Here is a 21,371-nt window from a genome sequence, read left to right as displayed (position 1 = left end):
ATAACTATTTTTAGAGTTATCATCAATGTAGAAGGGAAGCAGTAACACACAATTTTGTGATATGCACGAGATGAAGAAGAAATTTAGATACAGTTGTGTGTCCTGCAAGAGGAGCTAAAAATCAGCTTTCCTAAATCGCTAATTTTTTTTTTTTAAATAAAAAGTTCTCATGACCTCTAGAAAAATAGTTTGAAAAAAAATTTCCTACGAGAACTTAACAAGGATGAACAGATTTCAGAGCTTTATCCTTCTCTTCTAGCTTTAGAAAACATTATGAACTCTAAGAAATACTAAAAGTGTGTGCCAACACTGTTTAAATGCCTACTTATAATTTCCTACTGATCTCAAAATAGACTTTTCTAAAACCCAAATATGAAGTAGAAACAGTATCTTAAGTAGCAGAGATACATGACGTGACACAAAGCAGTAACAGAACTGTGACTGCTTTTTAAATTGCCAAATGAAAAAACTTATACCAATTATGCTTCATTTGACCTCAGATCAAGTATTTGTTTGTACTACTGCAGCTCCTACTGTGGCTAAGTGATCTCACGACTCTGCATAAAACAGAGTAATAGTTTCTGCCATTAACCAACATGAAAGATTGACAGAAGTAGTAATACAACAGAAGTTAATCAAATGATGTGATGGTCCAAATGTTGCATTAATTATAGGAAAATATAAATATTTTAGCTGGATTTAATTGAAGATTATATGCTAGGCCATTGTTACCTATCATTCAGCCTCAATGCTGATAAATTTTGTTGCACTGTCTTTACCTGCCCAACAGTTCATGCATGTAGCTGTTCTGTCCTCTGATCTTAGACCTTATGCATTTTTGGGACTGGGAACATTACTTCATTTAGAGCTTCTAGAGAACGTAGTATAATAAGGTCTTGAAATATAACCAAATATCCAAAGAGATAAAGAGATAAGTTAAATATTTTGAAAACTGAACCTTAAACAGCTTTAGTACAATGTCTGTAAAAAACTGAAATATACATATTACAGAGAGGGTTACAGTGAATTCATATTGTGAATCTGTACATAAGCTGCTACACAGCATACAGGTAGTTGAGTTAGGGTTACAGTGAATTTATATTGTGAATCTGTACATAAGCTGCTACACAGCATACAGGTAGTTGAGTTAGGGTTACAGTGAATTTATATTGTGAATCTGTACATAAGCTGCTACACAGCATACAGGTAGTTGAGTTAGGGTTACAGTGAATTTATATTGTGAATCTGTACATAAGCTGCTACACAGCGTACAGGTAGCTGAGTTAGGGTTACAGTGAATTTATATTGTGAATCTGTACATAAGCTGCTACACAGCATACAGGTAGTTGAGTTACCTGCAAGTTAGTTGCCTTGAATACTGAAAGCAGTAAAGTTGGTGTAGTAGCTCATATTCAAAACCCATTACTTTTCCCCATACGGCTACGTGCCAGCAGTCTTTATTTAGCATACAAGATCATCTCTACACAGCGTTACATTTCTCCAGTTAGCAATCTAGATATTTAACTTCACATATTCCAAGCCACAAATTGAACTTCAAAAAGGGAAATAGTACCTTTACAGAAATGCATTCAAGGTGCTCTTCCAGATTATGATAGATCACATGATAGCTGATTATTTTATGCTAATAACCATCTGAAGAAGGTGACCACTACATCCTTGGTCTTTTACACCAAGCAAAAGATTCCATCAGCAACATAAAAGCTCTTTAGTTATTACAGAGCTAAGACAGGACTAATCAAATGCATAGTTCCTCTAAACTGTTTCTCACAGATACTGTAGGAAACTACAGTTTAAGATTTTTAGTAGCCCCGAAGCAGAAGTATGTTCACTTTAGTTCACACTTCATGCCTATACTTCCAATAAACAATTGTAAGGTCCTTACCATAAATGTACATGTCACATCAGTAATCTGTAACACTGGGATAAGGGATGGACACCTACACACTCATGATTATTAGTGATTATTAGTCAGAAACTTGGATTAAATATATTTCCAGGATTAAATATATTCCATTCATTAATAAACAACTGAAAACTCTGAAAGAATGACTTCAAATAATGCAAACATTTTGAAGTTTGCAAAATGACCTATAACAGTTTTAAACATAACCTAAGCTTTTCTTTTTTTGAAAAAGTGGAGATTTGTTCTATGACCTATAAAAAAAGTTTAGCTGTGAAAAAGCAATCTAGTACCAATACAAGACTAAAAAAAAATCTAAAAATTATCTATAGCTAGTTATTAAAAGGTCAGCTTCTTGTCTGCTTGTTTGAAAAATTTCCTATGAACTCTTACCTCCCTGTATTGATCCAAGTCTTGTACTTTATTCAAGCTGTCACTGATTGAAATGTCACTCAAGCCACAAAGAACCCTGTTAATGTTTCCATCAACTACTCGTCGTTTCTGCTTTGATCGGATGAGATCTCCCTCCAGCCATAACATTGCTTGCTTCCTTTAGGATACAAAACCAAATCAGTTCATATCAACAAATTTACATACACATAAAAAACAATATGAAAACATGCTACTCTTACAGATTACCAACATTTGAATCTTTTGCACATCTTCATCTGGCAAAAAAAAATTTGAATGTCTATCACAAAAAAAAAAAACCAACCAAAAAACCCCATCAGTTTCAATGGCTAAAAACAACCACAAAAAACCCACCCAGAATCACAAAACAGGTCTGCAGCCATCACAGAAATATTACGGGTACTAAAACTTCATTTTACAAAATCCTACTGGGAAAAAGAGATTAACTAAACAGAACTTGGCAATGGTATTTTAATGGCTTTTAAAACACAACTTAAAAATTTATATAAAATAATGCTTTTATATATGTAATGTGTAGAATAAATGATGATACAGCACTTTCCAACTTCTTATTAGCCTGAGTTTTGTCTATACAGGTATTGTGCGCTAAAAATACAGCTGACCTGCACATTGGAAGTGGTTATAGTAACCACTAGTGGTTATGTAAAGTTGAACAGGACTCTAGATTCAATTTTCAGAAAATGAAAGATTATATCTTTCAGACAGGTGGTAAAAAAAAAAATAATTTAATTGCTACAACACACATGGGCTAAGCAGGCTTTTTTTGTTGAGACTGCATTATTCCTCAATAAGGAAGTTTGATGGGTAGGTACCTGTCACGCTACTTCCATCCAAGAACTGAGATCCTATTGCATATTACTGTAACAAAATAAATTCCTACACTGAACAGAGAAAAAAAGAATGAGGAATTAAATCAGAATATACTTTCACTGGAAACTTTTCTGTGTTTGAAAGCAAAATATTATGGTAAAGCCTAAGAGCCAAGTAGTCTGCGCCAACTGCCTAAACTTCTCCATGCTAAATGGGAAAGCTAAGCACTTCCAGAAACTTCACTATGTCCCAAGAAAACATCAAGAGGAGAAGGAAGCTGGGGGAGGGGGAGCACCACTTATTCCACCTAACAGAAGTAGCCCAGAAAACATCTTGAATTTAAATTGCCTTGAAATCTTTCGAGATTAATTGCATTCACAGCAACAAACTGATTTGGTACGTACTTGGGTGGGAGGGTCTCTAAAAAAGCAACCCAAAAGTATTCAAACGTCCCTTATTAAACTCAAAGAACCTGAGAGATGAAGCTTTGACATCTATGAAGGTAGGGAGATCAAAGCTGCAAGATTTTACCTTTTTGTCAGATGCAACTTTGCAGCCCTGAGGGCGAGATATTTTATATTAGAACGATGCAACTGCTGTTAGCTATTTCTTTCTCAATCCCATTTTGACACTACTGGTGACATTGCTTGAATTTTATCTGATTGCCAAAACAATACTACAGCACTTAGCTATGAACAATGTAGGTATAAATGAAAAAAATCTGAAGGATCTTTACGTATCTATAAAATCAAACCAAGTATTTACGCCACTGCAGAAAAGACACAGGCCCTGTTTTTCCCATCTTTTAAGTAAACAGCACTTACAAATCACACTACCTACTACATTTCTCTCTTAATTTTGCACTTTTGTGGAAGTTATTTCTAAGAGTGCATCATCCAAGCATCAGCATGGTGTGGGGAAGTTTAATCTGCCTTTAGTAAGCACTTGTGGTTTGTGAAAGTTTGTGATTCACGGTATTTTGAATAACGGTGGGCACCTCAAATAAAGGAGTGTCCATTCAGTTGCACTGGAAAATAAATAGAAATTCTCAATCATGCTCACTTTCTCTTATGAATTACAGTAATACTCCTTCTTTCCCTCTGATATCATATGGATTTTAAGATGCAAGGTCAGTCCATGTTTTACTGTATTTACACAGTACCCAGCAGAGCTGTTGCATTCTCTTTTTTTCCAAAGAGAGACAAATTTGTGGTGGATTTTCTCAAAATGTTTCTTCTCATAACAGTGAGAATGCCTCCAACTAAATACCATCATGGTATCAACTCAAAAATATCAGCATAACCACTATAATAGTAAATGCACAATGTAGATACCAGTACGAAATTAAACTTAATGTGTACATCACTGAAACTAGTGCAACTTTGTCATTCATTTCCAGTCAGGATCAAACTTTGAATCACCCATTCAAATTATCTGTACATGAAATGTTCTCAACCCAAACTATACAGTCAATTTTAAGAAAGAGCTGTATTAAAACCATACATTTGTTTTGCCAGTGACTATTAGCTCCAAATCAGAAACGCTTCATACATTATGCTAGGAATCTGACAGAGATCATAAGCTGTCCACCACACACTTTATTTAATGCTTAGTTACAAAAAAGATAAAAACCACATCAATTATACTATTGTAAGATTCATTTTAAGTGTCATCATAGACTATATGTAAAGTGTATAAACATCTATCCTTTCTGTGTTAATATTTTAATAAATCTTTATTGTTGATTTTATCTTTTGTCCACATCTGGACTTTACACTTCCAACAAATTGATCTAACCCCTAAATCCCCCAGAACACAAATGTGCAGAGTCTTGAGACCGTCTGCCTCTTAAGGTGACAAAACACATAGCACTCCAGGGATGACGATTGCTCCTGAGTAAGTTTGATTTCAATCTCAAATTAACTAACCTTAAATATATTGCAACAGGCAGCAATATACGACGTCAGTAGACAGAAAGTAGATCCTATAAATACTGCAAGATGGATAAGGAGAAGCAGCTGATTCTTAGCAGCAAAGAAAGTATACATACTCTTCCAAGAAGTGTTGCTGGGGTCCTATAATAGAGCCTGGTCGACATATTCTTATCCAAGCAATGGCTTCAGCATGTGTGAACTTGTAGTGTTTCATTATGTAACAGGCAATTAGCGTTCCTGTTCTCCCCAGGCCGGCTACAGAAACAAAAATACCACGTTCACATAGGAAGTCATGGGCATTTGATAATTATCAAAGTATGGGATATGAGAAGACTTCTTTGCAATGTTATTCACCACCTTTTGAAGAAAGAATTTTTGATTCAGTATCCTGTTTATCATATAATTGTACTTAAATGCTGTAGATATAAGCAGTATATATAACAAATATATTATACTTATAAAAAAATCAAAGTATCTTTGAGAGGCCAACACAGATACTTCAAACTTAAAAAAAAAAAGCTGATATTTTAAAAAAGAACCATGACCAAACTGGATAGAAATTTCACATTTATGAAACCAGTAAAAAAACAAAATCAAAGTACCTTTGAGAGGCCAACACAGATACTTTACAAATCAAGATTCAAATACATGCAAATACATGTGCACATCACAGCAGATAACAGCATGTGTCTTATCAGCCAGTGGCTTTTTCTTTTTAAACCAGTTTTGTTGTGAAACCAACCTATAAAACAGCAATGAATGTTGACCAGCATATAATTTTATATATAAATAGTTTAAAATAATTTAACACTTTGCCCCCAAATCACAAACTAATCCTGGTTTTAAGGGGAGAATAGAGAGACAGAAAAATTAGCTTTTATTGTGAGACAAATCTCTAACTATACAGTAAGAATTAATCTCTTTCTAGCCCTGTGTCTCATCTACTAGTAAAGTGTCTCCCTATTTAAACCTTATTTTCACACAAATACAATATTTGTAATTTAGAGTCTCATGGTGGCCAGCTATTGTTTATGCAGTAACAACTCTCTAAATAGAAACTCCCTAAGCAGCCAGACATCCTTGCTGACAATTCTATACTCAACTACAAGCTCTTAACATTTTACCAATAACTAAATCTTGCTGTGACTTTTTGGAAAGTTAACATGATTCAGATAAAAGTTCACAAATAGTGAGATTCCATAACTGCATGCTGGAAGACTAGCTCTGAAGAATTGTTTAAAAAGGGGAAGTATTCTTAGAGGGAAAGTTTTAGGCTTGGATTTTTAGGTTTGGGGGTTTTTTAAATGCAAAAGGAAAGCAACTTGCAAATAGATAACTGAGAGCTGTAGTATACTAAACATACATCTGAATAAGAAAATGGTCTCTGAAAATTGCAGGTAACATCTACCAACTGCCTATATCACTAAGTGTTCAGTTTTTTTCTCTAAGATCCTGCTAATGTACAAACTTTCTATAGCAATCCTTTACATTAAACTATTTATAACTTCTGGGACAAGCAATTTCTAGTGTGGAAGCTGTGCTTGGAATACTTCAGTAAGAATACAAGAAAACTACAGATAATTCATTAACTCTGAGTTAACCGCTGATTTAACTTTGTATAAGCTTATTTAAAAGGCTGTAAAAAAAACCTAAAAAGAATAAGATTATTAGTTTGCTTATTAAATGGTCAGACAAAAGACCAAAAATACTTCCGTTTAGCAAGTGCATACCCGAGTCACTAGAAAAGCGTATTGTATTCCTTTAGCAACTAAGCCTGGAGAATAACAATCTGCCCCTGCTAATCAATAATTTATACTCTCATTTAGTCAATTAGCAGATGCCCAGTTTATTAATGGCAGAATTTCTGGGTTCTAGCCACAGTATCAAGTTGTTAGCAAGTAAACTTATTTATCTTTGATATGCACGTTTATTGTTCCTGGAAAAATTATGAATGAATACCACTATTCTTGTTTGACATCAGCAAGACATTCGTCTCCACAATGTCCTTACACAACTCTAAACATAAATCAAGCTGTACCCTTCAAAGCCTTTGTTAATCCTTCTTTACTAAACATGTTTTGTGTATTTTCTGGCTGATTTGCTGAAATAGGCTGGTTTGAAATGCTGGCATCACAATAACTCACATTAATTTGAAATGTGGAAGTCATGCTCCACAGAAAAATGTAGAACAGTCCAAAAGCACAAAGAAAACCTTTCAGTCTTTTGCATTTCCTAACCAATTATCATAATGCTGTGAAAGCATACCACGAAAGAGAAATCTCCATCAACTAAAATTCACGCCTTCAAATGATATTAAGAAAAAACAGAACAATGAACAACAGACTGTCAGTTACTGTAAGTAGTAGTGTAGGATGAAAGAACTTAATATGCACATGAAAGTAACAAATATTTGTCATATCATAAGCATGTATCATAAGGCAATATTACTTTCACAACCAGAAAGTGCTACTTTTTAAATGCTTTATTTCTGGAATAAGCTCTATGGATTTATACCTATTTTGAACTTCAATCTGAGAAATAACTAAATCCGCATACCTTTGCAATGTACAGCAATAGCACCGTCAGCATTTTCACAGATGTTCAGGAACCTCTGAACAATACTGTCACTTGGTGTGCTTCCATCTATGAAGAACAGGTCATAATGCTCAAAACCAGCATCAGTAAAGCGTTTTGCCTCATAAATTTTTTTGTTTAATCTTATGATTGATGTGACATTATGTTTCTTGAAATAGGGAAAGTAGGCTTCAGGTGCATGAAGAGGATAACCTATAAAAAAATAAAGAAACAATCATTTAATGTCACAGATGAAGTTCAAAGTCCTACTAACCAAAATAGCAGACAAAGCCTTTTTTGAATTATAAACATGCTAATACTGAAAATGCCTGAATATTTTATTCAGAATAAACATGGTAAATTATATAAAAGAATTGTCCACAAAATGCTCATGAAGGCCACTATATTTAAAAAAGGATCAGAAAAAAAACCCTAAAGCACAGCATATGTGAAACACTGTACTGTCTCCTGTCTAGCCTATTCCTAGCCTATTCCTCTCTACAAGTAGGGTTTTCTACATAATGCTAGGAGCATTTATGAATTCAGCATTTCAGCCCAGCTGTTTATCTATAGTCAAGCTGCAGATCAAAGAAAAAGAACGTGCTTTAAAAGGAAACACTGTGTTTATGAAGAAAAGAGATTGGTGATCTATACTATGGACAAGAGGAACAGTCAAAGGATGAACTGTAGTACCAGAAATATTCTTGCTCCACTGGGAAGTAAAAAAGCTTTAGTGCCTCCATGCAGTTGAGAGACAAAAGGATCCTCTAGATAAAGATGGGGGGCAAGGGGCAGGGAGGGTTCAAGACGAACCACAGCACAACTGCTTACACTTTCACCAAATAGATGTTCCCTGTTGACGAGAACGTGAGGGAGCGTGTGCACATGCACACGTCTTTAGGGTATACATATGAAAAATGTAGTTTATTATTTTCCATTAACAATTAAGTCTTATAAACAAAACACGGGAACAACATAGCTACCACAAAAAACAGAAGGTCTGTCATTAACCAAATTCCCTGGTTTATCTCCAGAATTTTTATTTCTGTTCAAATAAAATTGAAAAGCTTCCTCACAAAACATGGGTCACTTCCACAAGTCATATATGCATTAGTAAATGCAATTAGAGTTACAACATAATGAGAAAAATGTAGCTTTGTAACGTATACTTGCACTCAACTAGGTGAGGCTTATTTCTAGCCTCATAACTGGATTTTAAACATTAGTAATTAACTTAGTGATTTTTAGTTATATACATGTTAAAAATAAAACACAGGTTTTCCAAATTCCATGGAACAATTTAAATAATTTTAAAAAAAATTCTGCAAAAGGGGACTGTAACACTGATTGGGGAAGAAACTCAAACCAATCTAAATATTTTCCCTGGATTTTGTTTAAATCTTCAGTGGACATTATGCAATTAGCAGCATTCCAGCCATTAATAAAACATGTGAGAGCAGAAGGGGAAAAAAAACCCCACCAACAACAAAAAAAACACCCCAAAACCAAAAAACAAAACCCATGCTCACATAGAAAAAAAATTACAGGGTACAAAGAATAAGGTGAAATTCAGCAAAAAATCTGATTATAGTTTTTCAATGACTGATTCTCCTTTTAGCTGGACCAAATCTCTACTTTCCCTCTGTTGGTCAAGTTTCTCCTTTTTTTATTCCACTAGAATCACATAAGTTCTTCCCATTATCCCAAGAATCTTCAGTAGTAAAGGCAAGCTGCTTTTTAAAGTCTTTCCTGGCCTTTGTTACAAAAACTCTTAATACGGTCTCCTTTGCTTTATGTAACTCACCTTTAATTCTGCATACTTATTGCATGCAGAATTATGACACCTTAATGTAGCAGGTGTCAGGTTCCAGAAGAAAAGTAAGGGACCTGAATTTCTCAGGCACTTTGTCACTGAAAGTCACTGACTGTTAGAAGAATTAGAATTCCTCTAGCAAAAAAGAATTCTAAAACCTTTGGAATTAAGTTCTATTTCTGAAGATGAAAATTAATCTATATCTCTAACCTCTATTATCTTCTGCTCATTTGCCGTGACTGTTTAACACGCTGGAAAAAAACAGGATCATAGAACAGTATTAAAATATACACCATACCATTTTCAAGTTTGCTTTTTGGATGTGGTCCACTAAATGCCAAAAATTTTCCTGGAACAATCCAGTTAAAGTCACCATTTTCCACTCGCTATAAAAATTTCAGAAGAGAAAGAGAAAGGCATTTTATAACTGCACATACAAAGTTAAAAAAATTACTCAAGATTTTATTTTACTTTTTACTATGTTCTTTCTGCATTAAAATGAAACACTTCAAATGTAATTATCTAGTTTACCTATATGGGACAAGCTAACTAATCATTCGCTGCTTCTCAGAAGTCTCTTAATAAAGTGAAACGCAAAAAATTTTGCTTAATTTTCAAAAAAAAGCAGAAAGATCCTATACCTCAGATATTTCTCCCGTAGAGGGTTCAGCATTTTAAGATACCTACTTATAACAACACTAACAAACACCAACATTCTTGTATGTTTTAATCAAAGAATATGGAAAAACACTTCCCCGTAAGGCACTGGTTAAAAAACCCAATTCACAGAAAACAAATTAAAAACCAATTAGCCTTCAAAAACAATTATTCTTTCCCTGTAGAAACTGAAATTTACATATTGGCATAAACTCTGATGAGCCAGTAATCACAGAAGCAAAGTATAAATCAAATAAAAAGACTAAATAAAAAAAAAAACCCCAACTTTCAAACTGTAATGTTTTGCATGTAAAACTTCAAAAAGGCTCTGCAGATTTTGTCAGTGCCAAAACTAGAAGTTTCTTTGGAAATACTTAGCTAAAGTTCAAAACTGCCTTTTTTTTTTTTTTTTTTTTTTTTTAAATTGAGGAGTGCTCATTCTTCATTTGGCAATGCAGTTATTCAGTTATTCTCAGCGTGACTTTTAAGGACACGGCACTCAGTCCAACTGCATTATTAAGCTTGTGTTTTTAGCTCTCAAGCAAATCAAAACATCCTAATGAGTGAAAGATTCTGGTAATAGACGTTACTGTTATCAATTCACCAAGTGTTTGCTTAGCTAAGCCCATTAGGCTTGCTCCAAATGTCCTCACACAGTGAAAACTCCTGGAAGTTAACAAGGTTGCATAAGGACTAGTGAACCCAAGTTCTGCCAAGTCAGGACCCCTCGCCCCCCCAGTTTGTATCACAGGCTGAAATGTCAACATTGTAGCACCTCTACCCCCTTCAAGGAAGAAGTCCTGTTCCACAGAAGTATTTTTATATCTGTATTACCAGTTTTATTTTTGAATTAAATAGTTCTTTATAGTTACATAGGCTATTGCGAATAATTAAAACTTTAACCCATCTGAACTACAGATATATATGTATGTGTGTATATATACTCAACATTACATGCAAACAACATTATTTTTTTTTTTAAAAAGAGAACTTGAGTATTTTACATCTAGTCCAACAAAAGGGGAATTAGCTGCCTTGATAGTGTAGTAAGCTGAAAGAACTATTAATGTGAAATAGCATTTCCTTTAGCCTGCCCCCTTTAAGTCTTATGCAACTTTTCTCCACATAACTACACATTTGAAGACCTAACATAGCAAAAACTTGGAACATTTAAAGTTTTAGAAATATAGCACAGGACATATTGAAACATACAAAGCTGACCATGCATAAAATAATAGAAGACAGACCAAAAAATGGACAAAAAATTAAAAGATGATTCCAAGTTCTTGCTTCTTAAACTCAGACAGTGGGCAGCATACTTAAAACATTATTCACACATATATACTTTTCACAAGCTAAAATAATGTCAAGCATTAAACAAGATAATGGGATAGCTTTAGACTAGACAATTATTTTACCACTTTTTTCAGGCAGATTAACACCTATATATACAGATTCCTATGAATTCCCAACCATCATCTTTTTTTTTTTTTTTTTTTTTAGAACAAACGTTTTCCTTTTGTACATAGATTAAGCAAAAAAATAAGAAATGTTGCATTTTAAATTTTAGTTACTGTTCATTTAATTTTAGTAATTCAGCAAAGGCTATACCAATTTCTCAATCTAATCATTATGGAACATTACGGTACACAGACATCCTTCTACAAATGCTTTTAAATTTTGTGAATAGCTACGTTATAGTGTGCCTACTGCAGCCACCATAGATTTGTATAATTTGTGTTGTAAATTAAGTTTTTCCACTGTTTATTCCTCCCCTGACTTCACCCTTTCTTGAATATTTGTGACGCATTTCCTATAGCTGTATGTATTTCAGATATGCTCTCTCACCTCTATCTTCTTGCTTGTAAAACAGTTATTTATCAAATGTTACAGAAATTTAAGAAAAGCAATTATCCCTAAAACTTGCCTGATATTAGAAATATTCAACTTAAGAGAATAAATTTTTAAATAGACATTTTCAGCAAGTTTATTCTCATTATTTCCAAGTTCTCTGAAAATTGCAATAGAGAGGCTGAGGGGATGAATACTGGCTTCAATAAAGTAACACAACTCTTAAGAAGAGAGTTTAATGTATATTCAAATGTTTAGTACACCTCTATTTCATATATCTTTCTCCTTAACTAATGCAGCTGCAGGAACTTCAGGGCGTTCCAAAGACAAGGTCCAATACAACTACATGGTTGTCACTGATTTCAATAAAAGCCCTTTCCCTTCCTTTGAGTGTGGGAAATACTAGACAAAGATCACATAACTTTTCTAGACCAGATTGATGCAAACCTTCTGTGCCTGCCATTTCCTCTGTACACAGCCCAGTTCACAAGGGCAGCAGAGATATTTTAAAGGTTCTTGGTAGCAATATAGTTTGAGATAACTGTCTACTACTAGCAGATAAAGCTGTGTATGTTACAGAACAAAGTCCTAGAAGCATCTAGAGTCATTCAGAGTATCTATTCTTAAGTTGTAAGAAGGCTGGCAGAATAACAAATGGCATCTGTTAGCTTTCATTAGGGAAATATTTTGGATGTATTTTTATTACTGCAATCCCCATGTAATGCATCCTTACTAAAAAAGCTCAAAAGGTGCTTAATCTATGTGGCTATAAAAATTTATCATGTATTTGTGACTAACAGCATCTCGAGAAGCAGCTCAAGTGTTGAAAGAAAACACAGATTCTGTGGGTCAGCTGAGAGACCTTGGATCGTGTCCTGGGGGAAGGTTGGGAAAGCATGAAAGAGGTCCCAGAAGCCAGAAAGGTTATGAGAAAACAGTAGACTTATTATGTGATGCACTGAAATTGCAAGGATATTCATCCTGCATGTTTTTCACATACAGTACACAGCTTGGGATGTACATACCTTGCATATGAACACTGGGTTTTACTTGAATTAAAATGTGTTTCCAGTATGTTTTAAGTTGTGGGATACTGTATATTCTAACTCATTTTAGGTAAACCAAACACATTCAACTCATTAAATGTACAAACCTCATAGTGTTCATACTCATCCACATCAAATGTCTTAAAGTCAAAAAATCCATGCTGCAAGGCCTAAAAGGCAACAAGGTGTCAGTTTATTCTGAAATATGATATTTAAACTCATTTTATAACACTGTTTTTGAGAATCAAAACTAAATCACTAAGTGTACTTTTGGCTTACTGAAGCCTCTATGTTAAGACAACATTACATTTTGCACAGGTTAACAACACAGACAACAAAAACTCCAACAATGTCACGAGAGCACGTCAGGCTCATTATTTCCCCTTCAAAGACATTACGATGGGACATAAGTTTGTTGCATATCACTTAAATCATAAAACTGATTCTCCCCACCCCACTATTTGTGTTTTTTTCTGTAAGGCAGATGACATATTAAAAAGCAATTCCCTTTTTGTCATACAGTCATTCAATTATTTGTATGCTGAATATGTTTTCATGCAGTTGGACATAACAAAATATAGAACATTAAGAGTTTATTGATTTTATCACCACAATACCCGGGGAAAATGGCATATACAGAATACAGTACTGTGTATAGCATGTATTTTATTATTTGTTTTTAATACACATTCCACTGATAGAATGACGTTCACTACGTTAGACAGTATTTATTACAGGGCTGAAAGAAGTCATATTTTGTATTTGATTACTGTACTATTATTAAATATGCCGATTTTGTACTAAAGATTTGTGTATAATATGATACTAAAAACAATTCTTTGAATATGGAATTCATAGCCCGATTTTTTTCCAGGAATAGGTGGAAGACAGTTCTGCAGCATATATTTATACTGAATCTACTACATTCTGAGAAGTATAGCTATTATACAACATTGTGGGATTAAGGTGTCATAAAAAAACCACACCACAGATCTATGATTTAAAAACCAATAATCATCAGTCTGCCATTATTTGCTACATTTAGAGCACCTTTTTTAAGACAAAAACAAAAATAACTTTGTTACAGACAACATAAGCTCAATGATTGGATCCATCATGAAACCTAAGATACTGAGAGGTTTGTCTGAACAGCTGGTTTTGAAAAATGTATTTCATTTAAGCATGGCTGGCTGGCTGCACTCCAGAATTTGTAGCCCCCCTGAATTACATGTATATGATATATGGGCATGCAAACACCAAATTTACCCAGGTAGACTAAGATTTTACTTTATATTAAAGCATGGTTTCTGCTCAAAGTATTTTTACCTCTGTAGGTGAACTGGACAAAAATTCAGTAACAAATTTTATGGGAACAAAGGAGGAAAAACTGATTCTTAAAGTCCTTTTGACGTGCTTGTTGCAGATAAATTACAGTGACTGCACCAACTGCTTCACAGAGCTTCAGGATCTGTAGAATGCCACACAAATTAGAGTCTTGGTGTTAACTGACAGCTCCTTTCCCACCCCCACAGAACTAAAAATATTAAGCTTGTTCTCTTTTTTTTCAATTTTTAAGAAACATTTGTTTTGCCATACTTTTAAGAATTACAAATAGTCTATAAAGTGTCTGTACAGAACTGCTCATATAGCTTGCTCCATACACCAAGATCACCAGGAAATGCTGAATAAAATTTAATCTTTGCTTATATAGTATGCAGGATATCCTATAACACAAGGTTGCCAATTAAGATGTAACGTAACATTTTTAAAAAAGCAATACTGGAGCTTTTTTAATGTCCAGGACCAGGACTGTTGACAGTTACTAACACTAGTAAAATACACTAGTTTTCATTCTTCTTAAAAAATTCCGAACAGACTAGTGTCAAACACTGAATCAAGTGTTTTGGGGGAAAGTTGGGGTCAAGTACATGCAAAAACTGCGTAGAATAAATCACAGTATACCAAGATGTCTGTCTCACTTGACTTTATCAACCTATGTTATTCCCTTTTACCAGTGATTATAAATGATCTACTAGCAGATCTAGTGCACTGCCTTCCACTGTTGAGTCAAGAAGTGCCCCCAGCCAGGCCTGGTGCATTTGCACATTCCAATTCAGAAGGTGCAGTTCAGAAAGCTGTCAAAGGCCAGGCAGAAGTGTCACCTTCCATTGTCACTACTCAAACACGGTCCTCAGCACCTCGGGCTTCATGACAGCATACTACTCGTTCACACATTTTGCTTTGAAATCAGATTTTCTAATGTTTTTTAACAGTATTTTCCTTCATGTTTTAAAAGTCAATTTAAATATGTTTTGCTAAGGAAAATTGTTATTACCTTATTTATTCCCTGTAAACAGTCCAAGATCGTAAGATTGTACGTGCAGTTCCCAAATGAAGCATCCCTACAGATTTAATGCAAATAAATTTAATACATACAGAATTACTTTAAGAACCCAGGGAAAGGTAGCACACAACAGAGTATATTCAAGTAATTCAATCACCTCTGAGAAACCTGAATTAAAGTTCAAAGATGACATCTTTTTAGAAGCTTGTTCATGCTAAAGCTCTCCCCTACCAAAGATGTAGCTCAGTGTAAACGCAGTTAGATACTGCAAATTATTTTAAGTGCAAATTTTACTTCATCTGACTACACGCCCTTTACAAAATTATTTATGTTGTCCTGGAACAGGAAGCTTTGCATCATCTCTCAATTGTGTTAGGATAGTATCAAACAAAGTAAAACTTGCTTTAACCATTATTCAAGTCTTGATTGAGTAGCACTGTCTAAAAAGGAAAGGCAAATAGACTACTAGTGTGGATTTCATTCACAGGCTCTTAATTATATATCCAGATGCAATTAAGTTTAAAACTACTTGACCTTAGTTCTGCCACTACGAAAATAATAATTTCTCTTTAAAAGATGACAGGATACCCCAAGGCAAAACATACAAGTAGTAAGAGACATCAACATAAAAATAAATAATACCACTAAAAAATAACAGCAACAAATGTATTGTGGAAAAAAGAAAAAGTATTTTTCAAAGTCTGCTTCAGACAGGTTTGAATTTTAACAAAATTCTGCCTGGGCAAATTATTTCCTAATTACTCATTAAAAAAGTCTTTTATAGTTTTGCTCTAAGCTATCTTATCCAAAATGCTAAGAACTGCAATTTATCAGAATAGCAAAATCTTAGGTTTCAGCCAGATACATCTTTAATCTACAAGTGATTCAAAATGTTAATCTTTCATTGAAAACTTCTATTTTTTGATAGTCTACTTGCTGTAAGTAGATGGGAATTTGTTATATTGATATGCTCCTTCAATCCCAAGTACTTTAAGAGTAAAATATTCTCAACCATTCTTTAAGGGCAGAAAAAGTATAGCAGTTTTGAGCAAGCAGTGTTCATAGAAAATGTATTTAAGAAAATTAAAAGCTACAATTTTGGTAGTGTCATTTTACAGGAAGGCTACTCTAGAAAAGTTTTCAAGCTACTAGATTATTAAAAAATACTTAGTCACAGTGTTTTAGAATGGGAACTTCAAAGTGTGAATAAACCTTCAAATATTCAAATCCAACAAGAAAGTTTTTCAAAATTAAAAGCCATAAAGTATTTTCATTACAGTAGATAAGCAGAACATAACCAAAGCTGTAAAATACAAACTTTACAGACAATGAAGTTTTGACTGGGGAAAGTTGGATAACAGATGATTTTAGCACAAAAGCATTTTAGCAAACAAAAAGGCCTTCTGAGCAAAAAAATCCAAAGGCCCCCACGGGAGCACATACACAGCAGACAATTTTCAAAAGCTGTAGCAGTTTTCTGAGGGGGCTGACAGAAAAAAACAAAACCTAAACCAACGTAAACCACAAAACTAAGTATTTAGAGAAATATAAATAGAAGATAAGATTGCAGCAGACATGTTCTATATTACCTGTTATTTTGCTATAACAAAATAAAATTTTTATTTTACCTACATGTATACAACTACTTCTTCAACTGATAAGGCATTTGATAATGCAGTACATAAAAACAATACTGGGAAAAAAGCCATGTCATCTCTAATATATTAGTAAGAAGTGCTGTGAGAGCGAGAGGGAGAAGGGAGAGGAGAGAGGGAGGGAGGACATTGAACTTGACCTAGATGCGCAAGATAAGCCTATCACAATTCCAGGTGTACAGTATTCTTAGCTACAGTTCCCACAGACGGCTATTACCAGTGGAATGCACGCGCATGCTGGCAGCTAACATGTATTGCCTACACCATCCGTGCCTCAAACGTCTCATTTCTGTTGCTGTGCACCTAAATCATTAAAGTAGGTGTGCTCTGACTGGAGAGGACAGCTCTGCTGAGACTTACCATCCATACACCGTGAAATAACAGAAAGACAGGAAAATTCCAAATAGGCAAAGTTTTGGAATGAACAAGTAAAAAGCTGTTTAATCTAACCCTAATTTCCCAGAAACTCAAAGAATAGCAGTATTCTAATGGTTTTTTTTAAAGAATGCAACACACTGAGTTACCATCTGAAAAACTCACACCCCCATCTATCTTTTGTGGCAGAATGGATAATGTAATGAAACAATCAACAAACACTAGATACGAATGACAGTACAGCATGGTAGTGAAATAACACCTGAAGTGGTGGCTTAATATTACCTAATGCTTCAAGGGAAAGCATGATTTTTGATGAGCCATGGCATATACTGAGTGTATTATATCAGACCTTGCCATAATCTCTTTTTCTCTCTCTCTGCCCCTCAAGTATCTTCTGGTAAGAAAACACAAGCAAATCATAAAATTTCCTTCTACAGTGATTCAAAAAATGAGAAAATAGAACAAAATCTATGCATGTTTTTTTCCTTCAAGCCATAGACATTTTTATTTTAGCACTCCCGGTCCTTTTCAGGGTAAATCCAGGAATATGCATATTTTCTTTTCTATTTTCCAGAAGTAAAACCGCCTGATTAGAATCAATTCCAGATAAAAACCTCTTTCTGAAACTTTACTGTTATGCTTCAGAATTTTAAGCCAAGGTATCCACAGGTATTGAATTTCAGGTGTAAGAACAAAGAAATTCATCTGGCAGAAGTTTTACGTATAATCCATGAGGGCTCTGCGTGCCGGACCCATTGACACAGTAGAGAGATATCTGAAGTACAGCTAAGGCAAGTGCTCGTGGACTCGGTATTAGATGAAACCCAAGTTTCAGAACACACAGCAAGCAACAAAAAGCACTTCACAGAGGTGTTTTAAACATTAAACCTGTATAAAAAACTAGTTTATTTATGAAACAAAGTCACAGTGTACTTATGAAGTGACATTTTTTATATTCCATCTTCCTATCAAACAGATGATTTTATATTATTCCAGAGAAGTATTAGTATTCCTTTAGAGTATAGTCAAAGAGCATTTTGCAGAAGTATTAGAGAGGACAGATGCTTAATACAAATCTTACTGCCAACTACATGTCTAGAAAGACCTTGAATACTCAAAAAGCAAAGATTAAAGAGTTTATCATGACCTGATTTCCTGAATGTTTTAGATAAATTACTCGAGTAAAATATCTTTTTGTTTAGAGGGAGTTGTCTAAGTTATTTTAAGTCACTAACTATTTTGATTCTTTCTTTGTTAAAAGCAAACCCAAAACAAATCTCCCTCCCAGTCACCTAGAGGACTTCCTCCAGGCTGAGTTATCAAGTTCTTTTTCTAGCCCAGAGAAATCAGTCAGAAGTCATGTAAAATCATTAAGTGGCTTTGTAAATATTAAAAAAAAAAAAAAATTTCCTCTTATTTTCTGAATCTTCCTGAATTAATACATTTACTGGAGAAAACTAAATAATTAAAAACTAATGCAGAACTGCTAGTTCAATTTCACCGTTCCTTGGGTCAACCCATCTTCCTCCCTACTGATGTATAAATTTCCAGACCATAGATAAAAATATCAGATACTGTCAGAACTAGTACTAACATTACACAAAAATCCTGTTAGAAATACAGCTATTCTCATACCACATTGACTTCAGATGTCAATTATATAGCACTAGATCCACCAGCACGCATTTTCTTTCTACCAATGACAGATACATTTCAAAGTTTTAGAGCAATAATTAATAATACCAATTTTAGCTTGTATAAAATGCAATAGATTCTGAATGGGACACACTTTGTACCACAGTTAAAACTAAATGCAAGCACTAACAGTTATGAGAAAGCACTGTAAAGAAAAAAAACCTTTATTAACCTTGATGAAGCCTATAATTTTAGATTAAAATTAATTCTGGACATTCTTCCTATGTAAACTTATTCTTCTTTGTCCATTGTACACAGTCAGCATCCTATCCTACAGACAACTAATGCATGTGCTTACGTTTAAGACAGTAGTAATTTTTAACTTACTGGGACTATTTATGAATATACAAAAATATTTAGGTGTTTTTACTAGTGGAAACCAAGCTATTTGGATTTCAAGCGTTATTACTTTCTGCTCAACTCAGAAATCTGTGTTTAAAAAAGCACAGAAGAGAAGGGAAGACCTCATTTCGTAATAGAACAGAGTACATACAGACATCTGCACGGTTTTACAGTGTGGGTGCTCTGATTTCTGTTGCTGATCACATTTCATTACAGTATTCTTCCAGTCTTTTATGGTGAAATGTATAACCACCTTGACTTTTAAACAGTGTTTTACCAACTATTACCTGATAGTACCCTCTTTGCTTTCAAAATGAGAAAAATGTGAGTATTTCTAGGAGATACAGATGTAGTATGAATCTGAGCCAGCATTACAGAGCTGCAAATCCCACATCCAATTTCACAGTTATTGCAGCCGACCTAATACTGCATACGGCTTTCCCTTTCACCAAACCTCCAAGCACTGTCAATAGCAAAATAGTTTGTTTCCCCAGCACTTGCCAATAAATAAACAAACCCCAAAAGCTACAAATTAAAATCTAGCTCTGAAATTCATGTCATATCTAGAGGCTGAACACAATAACACTAATATGTATCTATATATTTTTTAATATAAAGTCAACACAGAGTAGTTCGAGGTAAAAATCTAAATCTTAGCTTCACAATAGGAAACTGGTATTTATGATGATTTAAAATGCTGTTAGCACCATTTTCTGAAATGGAAATGAGAGGACACAGTACAAGATCTACAAGAGACTACAGCATCACCCAGTGACAGTGAATCAGCCAGAAATAAGATGGAAGTGTCTCAAAGACAGTAGTGCCCTATCCTCCTGCTTTGCCTTTAGTTCTTCTATTATAAAAACAAACCAAAAAATTTTCCACGTATCTTGTGAGACGGCTATTCTGGTTTCCTTCCAGCCCTGAACAATATTTTCTGAAGCTGTCTTTAAATGAAATACCAGCTGAAGATCTAAGCCGATTAAGGGTTTTTTGAGGTCATTGAGCTAGATGAAAGTAGATCAGTTTCCCAGTGATCACTTCATGTAAACATACCTCAGTACTCCATAAAGAATCTGACAATCCTGCAGCTTCTACCTATTGCAAGTTGTCGATTTTTTTTTCTAAATAGAAGACACTTCAGATATCAAATTAAAAAAACTTGTTAAATAGTCTAGCTGTAACACTCAACTGATCATTGCTCACTGATAAACTCTTGCACTTCAATATACTCCAGAAGTTATATAATATCTAAGTTCCAGGCTCCAAGAATAAATTCAGGTCAATTAAGTACTGAATACCGATGATTATTATCTTAAATTACTTCCTTCCTAGACCTTAGAATAGGAGGGAAGAGATAAGACATTTGGGTTATGTTTTTCATCGTACATAAGAGTCATTTTAGTCCTTTTCAAGACATTTAAGATGTGGAATGAGTGCAAACTTTCTCACAGCACCAATTGTTTCTTCACAGCACAGCTCGATGCTAAGCAGATATACTACCTAAGGCAGCGCTACTGCTTCCAGCTCAGGTTCATTTGCTTGACCCTCTGTATCATGCTGTATTTTGTACCAGAGATGTCCCCAATGTCTTGGAATGGACACAGGGTGAAAATAATCTCAAAGGCCTTACAAAACCAGGGAAGGAGGAATAAATTATTTCTTCCCCATTCCCAGCTAATCTAGATTGTCCCACTGCAGGCCCTCACCAGATCCCACTTGAGCCACAGCAATTCTTAAGCTCCTTATGTATCTATTCCAGCCTTGTCCTATGAATGCAACTCCCAAATATCCCCTCTCTATCAGACTCCTCATTTCTATCAGACTCCTCATTTCTTACCTAGCCTCCTATCTTGTCAGAATCTTTCAGTTCATTTCCTCACTCCTCTGTTTCACCTCTCATACAGCTAGATTACACA

At 34.5% G+C, this 21,371-nt stretch overlaps 1 protein-coding gene across 4 annotated transcripts in view; it reads right to left on the bottom strand.

Annotated features, from left to right (window-relative positions):
- Nucleotides 1-21,371, bottom strand: part of CDC14A (cell division cycle 14A) — a 63,575-nt gene that overhangs the window by 12,543 nt on the left and 29,661 nt on the right. For 3 of the 4 annotated variants that reach the window (XM_054210602.1, XM_054210599.1, XM_054210601.1), the window contains 6 exons: nucleotides 15,374-15,440; nucleotides 13,146-13,208; nucleotides 9,783-9,870; nucleotides 7,654-7,884; nucleotides 5,214-5,352; nucleotides 2,315-2,471 (listed from right to left, as the gene is read on the bottom strand). In XM_054210602.1, the coding sequence (XP_054066577.1) occupies nucleotides 2,315-2,471; nucleotides 5,214-5,352; nucleotides 7,654-7,884; nucleotides 9,783-9,870; nucleotides 13,146-13,208; nucleotides 15,374-15,440 (745 nt within the window). The remainder of the gene's footprint in view (nucleotides 1-2,314; nucleotides 2,472-5,213; nucleotides 5,353-7,653; nucleotides 7,885-9,782; nucleotides 9,871-13,145; nucleotides 13,209-15,373; nucleotides 15,441-21,371) is intronic. The other variant, XM_054210600.1, reaches the window with a different exon arrangement.

The sequence above is a fragment of the Rissa tridactyla genome, chromosome 8 (genome assembly GCF_028500815.1).
Source record: "Rissa tridactyla isolate bRisTri1 chromosome 8, bRisTri1.patW.cur.20221130, whole genome shotgun sequence".
Lineage (NCBI taxonomy): Eukaryota > Metazoa > Chordata > Aves > Charadriiformes > Laridae > Rissa > Rissa tridactyla.
The sequence above is the reverse complement of the archived record's forward strand: the minus strand, read 5'-3'. Positions and strand labels throughout refer to the sequence as shown.